The sequence below is a fragment of the Notolepis coatsorum genome (genome assembly GCF_963971535.1).
Source record: "Notolepis coatsorum genome assembly, chromosome: 12".
Lineage (NCBI taxonomy): Eukaryota > Metazoa > Chordata > Actinopteri > Aulopiformes > Paralepididae > Notolepis > Notolepis coatsorum.
The window spans coordinates 86,128,163-86,133,162 of record NC_140176.1 but is presented as its reverse complement, the minus strand read 5'-3'; the positions used below and the strand labels follow the sequence as shown (position 1 = coordinate 86,133,162).

The 5,000-nt window shown below is 41.9% G+C and overlaps 1 protein-coding gene across 1 annotated transcript in view; it reads right to left on the bottom strand.

The window, feature by feature from the left end:
* The window catches only part of LOC311237952 (receptor-type tyrosine-protein phosphatase mu-like), a gene marked incomplete at its 3' end in the record, with an annotated part of 279,175 nt that extends 277,206 nt beyond the window's left edge, over positions 1-1,969 (bottom strand). The window contains exon 1 of the mRNA XM_084325927.1: positions 1,851-1,969. Coding sequence (XP_084182053.1) covers positions 1,851-1,860 — 10 coding nt within the window. The 5' untranslated portion in view covers positions 1,861-1,969. The remainder of the gene's footprint in view (positions 1-1,850) is intronic.
* Between the last annotated feature and the right edge of the window lie 3,031 nt (positions 1,970-5,000).

The following is a 5,000-nucleotide window of genomic DNA, read 5'->3' as shown; positions in this document are numbered from 1 at the left end:
TTGGAAATGGCATTTTTTTTTTAAATTATTATCTTTATTAGCTTTTTCTGGTCGCGCAGGACCGACAGAGGAGAGAGGGAGAAATGGGAGGAGAAGAAGGGAAGACATGCAGCATATGGCCACCGGGTCTGGGAAACGAACCCGGGGCGACGCTTCGTGACTCAGCGCGCTATGTGGTGTGCTACTGGAGCGCCCCGGAAATGGCTCTTTAATATCTGAGCTAACAATCACTACTCCTTAACAAATATACATCTAGAAACATATGGGATAACAATCACTACTCCTTAACTAGGGTGACCAAACGTCCTCTTTTGCTCGGACATGTTCTCTTTTCACGCCCTGTCCGGGGGCGTCCGGGGGGGGTTTATAAATTCATGAACATTTCCGGGTTTTTCAGTTTCAGTTTCACGGCACTTTGCGAGTGTCTGAAGGCTCGGGGCTGCATTTCTCGCCGAACATATAAATTACCGAATTAAAGCGTTATTTGTTGCCGTTCGAATGCCATCTCACTCGACAAAATCCGTTCATCGTTTATCGAGTTACCTGCCGATATGTCAGGTGAGCGTCTTTTTACGCGGTGCGTCAGATTATCACCCCGGACTCCCGAGGCTCCAGAAGTCAATCATCCGCCGATTGCGAAAATGATTGGTCAGCGTTGTAACTTGTAGCCAACAATGAGTGTATAGCTTTCCAGTGATATCCCACGTAGGGGTGTACGAATCAAGGATCTAGGTGAAAATTGACAAACGAAGACATGATCAAGTGATACAAATTCCGAATGATCAAGTGATACAAATTCCGAATGAATTTACTTGGATCAGGAAATGGAGAGATGCTTTTTTCTTGGCGCACTGTGAAATGTGTGGTTTTACCCGGATGTCTCTAGAAGACTCATTTCTGAACGGATTTTTATATGATTTTGGACCTGTACTACATAAGACTTCAGGCTATGGATTTGCTGTGTTTTCCAGCTTATACAAAAAAATATATATTATTTTGGAATATTGCAACTACTACACACAAACGTGAGTACACAAGTTCAAGTTCAACTCAAGTTCAGCCCTATGTTACTCATTAGCACTAAAAGTGATTTTTCTTTATTGTGTAAGAAACTTCAGAATGTTATCTTTCAAAAGAGACCAGGCTTATGCGTGTGCTAAGCATAAAGTATAAAGATAAGCTTTGCAAAAAAAGTATGCAGTCCTCAAGTTCAAGTAAAAAAAATTTGCCACTTTTCTGGGTGCATGTTATGTGGTTACATATGGGATATTGCAACCACTACAGAAAAATGTGAGTACACAAGTTCAAGTTCAACTCAAGTTCAGACCTATATGTATGCTACTCTATTTCATTAGCACTAAAAGTGATTTTCCTTTTTTGCATTAGTAACTTCAGAATGTTATCTGTCAAAAGAGACCAGGCTTATGTGCTATAGGGAGGTGTAGTCTGACATCACTTAATTTTCCCGCACGGTCCACCCGTTTAGGGATTTATCATTGGGAAAATGTATTATCGGCTATTGTAATAATTCTGCCTCATGAACATTGGCAAGCTTTCCATTTTTGCACAAAATGAGTTCCCTTCTATCACTAACATTATTGTTTAACAGATATACATCTATAAACATCTGAGATAACAACCACTACTCCTTAACTAATAGAACTAATAGTGTGCCGCTCCCATTGCCAGTTGTCCAGTTTGTTGCATGCCGAATAAAGACATCTAAAGAGGTCCTGCATTATATTATTACATGACAGAGGGAGTGGTTTAGGAGAGGAAGGTGTGATGTGATTGGTCTTACAGAAGGGGAAGTGGTTTAGGAGAGGAAGATGATATGTGATTGGTCCTACCTGCAGGCATCCAGGGGCTTGATGGAGGCCTGTCTCTGGTGTCGGCCTGCTCCCAGTCAAAATCATCATCCTTCGCCTGGACGTAACCACACGCACTGTAGGGCTCTGCAAAACTACATTCACCTGAAGACACAGAGAGAGAGAGAGAGAGAGAGAGAGAGAGAGAGAGAGAGAGAGAGAGAGAGAGAGAGAGAGAGAGAGAGAGAGAGAGAGAGAGAGAGAGAGAGAGAGAGAGAGAGAGAGAGAGAGAAAGTTTACAGGTTAGATATAAAGGCTGTAATGTGATATCTGAAGTCAGATGATATTTTCATATTGACAATGGACCATCGAAAGTGTATACGTAACTATCTTCGTAAGTAGTTCGTAAGAACAAATTTACAAAAGTTCTCCTACGGATGCTTGAACATGTGAAAAGCTGTGTTCTCAGCTGCGATCCCCTGAATGAACAAGAACGCAACAAGAACAGAGAGGCTCAGGATCAGTTTCTTCCCTCAGGCCATCAGAACAATGAACGCTGATCTCTCCACACACACGCACACATGAACACACACATACACACAAGAAAAGGACACTTTAAGAAAATAACTTGTTGTGATTGTTGTATAGTATAGTTAGTAACAGCAAGTATAGCATAGGGACATAGAAGAAAAACTGCACAGTACAGTAGGAATGTACATAGGATCCAGTGCCTTTAAGCGATTTATTAACATGTCTATTTTACCATGTCTATTCAAGTTATCTTTTTATTATTATTATTATTATTATTATATTGCTATTGTTTTATTGCACAATCGAAGCGGGCATGGCCAACCGCATTTCACTGTATGCCCTGGTATGTATGTGATGAATATAACTCTTGAATCTTGAATCTTGAATAAAGAACGTCACTCATTCTTAAAACTGAAAGCGTAATCTCGTACACCTGCATTTGCGTACAGAAACGCCCTGCCCGCTCCTTATAGGGCAGCACAGGACTGTGTGCAAACAGATTCAACAGGACTGTAGCGCGAAAACAATTTGCGACTGATCAACATTGTATTAGATTAGATTCACATTTATTGTCATTATACAGCACAAGTACTTTACAACGAAAATAAGGTTGGCATCTAATCAGAGTATGAGATGGTTCAGGACTTCTGGTCAGCTATTATTAAATATATCAACTACATATTGGATACAAGGCTCATTGAATGGCCTGCATTATGTATATCGGGCATATTGCCGGTGGAGGCTGAACTATCCTCACATTTATGCTCTTGGATAAAGCTGGCCCTCATAACAGGATGTAGGATAGTACTGAGGCATTGGAGATCAACAGAGATTCAGCTTCAGAGAGTGGAATGATGAGCTTGCTAGATTAGCCTCTTTTGAGGAACTTATACACAAAGTTAATAATAGCTTGCATGTGTTCAAAAAGACTTGGGGTCCCTATTTAATAATGATAGGTAAATAAAAGTCAAGATATCTTGTGTCCGATTTATATTCTCGGTGCATTTTTATAATTATACAGTAGATATGTGTAACTTTAACATGTAACAACTGATTATATGATCAATGTGAGGAATGTCCTGGCCTGTATTTCTGTTTTTTGTTTATACATTTTTTTTTATTAAAATCTTTTATGTTGGTTTTTCTATCCTTTTAGTTTTGTATCACAATGATGTGATGTGGAAAACATGCAAAGAGACTGTCTGAATAATGGAAAATACAATAAAAAAGTTTAAATCAAAATAAAAATAAAGTACAAATGTAACAGTAAAGTATAGTAACATACAATGCACAGGTGATTAAACTGGATATAAAATATATAAATACTACTGAGTAATAGTGCTCATGAGATGCATGTACAGGCATAAATACCCTATAGTAGTAAGTAATACTGTAGAACATGGCATCTTAGCGTGACATGTTATTTAGTAGTGTCAATATGGGTACAAGGTCACCCCAAAAAAAAGCGGCATGGGACGAGATAACGGGTGAGTTTCACGTGGTGTCAGGAGAGGAGCACACGACGGCTGAAGTGAAAAACAAATGGGCTCATGTGAAATCAGAGTCCAAAAAAAGAAATGCACAGCGGGCTCAGGGTTGTGTCAGCTGCTCCCCAACACATTCAGTGTGTTTTCAGCAGACCGATGATGCACTCTAATTGTAGACCACCTCCTTCTCCGTCTGGGGGTTGGTGAGTGGGGTCATCAATCAGGGGGCATATCCGCGCATATCCACAATCTCCTAATGAAACAATAATAAAACAGCTCCGTATGCATCCTCACCAAGCCAATAGATAGATTTGTATGGAATTTGTTAAACTTGTCATTTGTGTGGCTTCAACTCGTGAACAGTAAGATGCGCAGTGGAATGTTTCTCCACTAGCTCTTAGGATGTGCACACTAAGCAATGTGAGTAATAAATAAAACCAACAATAAATAATAATAACAATAATAATAATAATATGTAAGATTTATATAGCGCTTTTCCTAATGCTCAAAGACACTTTACAAAACAAACAATACAATACAATACAGTTTTAGTAGAGCAAATTAAAATATTATATAAAAAGGTGAGAGGAAGGAGTTCAAGGGTAAAAAGGTGGGTTTTGAGGGCTTTTTTAAATGATGAGAGGGTGTCTGCATGGCGGATATGGTAGTGAAGGGCGTTCCAGAGGGTGGGGGCAGCTGCAGCGAAGGCCCTGTCGCCCCCCAGGTCCAGAGCTTAGTCCTGATGGGTTGGAGGAGGTTAGCGTCTGCGGACCTGAGGCAGCGGGTAGGTGTGTGGTGGAGAAGGAGGTCAGAGAGGTAGGAGGGGGCCAGGTTGTTGAGGGCAGGCGTGTGGTGGAGAAGGAGGTCAGAGAGGTAGGAGGGGGCCAGGTTGTTGAGGGCAGGCGTGTGGTGGAGAAGGAGGTCAGAGAGGTAGGAGGGGGCCAGGTTGTTGAGGGCAGGCGTGTGGTGGAGAAGGAGGTCAGAGAGGTAGGAGGGGGCCAGGTTGTTGAGGGCAGGCGTGTGGTGGAGAAGGAGGTCAGAGAGGTAGGAGGGGGCCAGGTTGTTGAGGGCAGGCGTGTGGTGGAGAAGGAGGTCAGAGAGGTAGGAGGGGGCCAGGTTGTTGAGGGCAGGCGTGTGGTGGAGGAGGAGGTCAGAGAGGTAGGAGGGGGCCAGG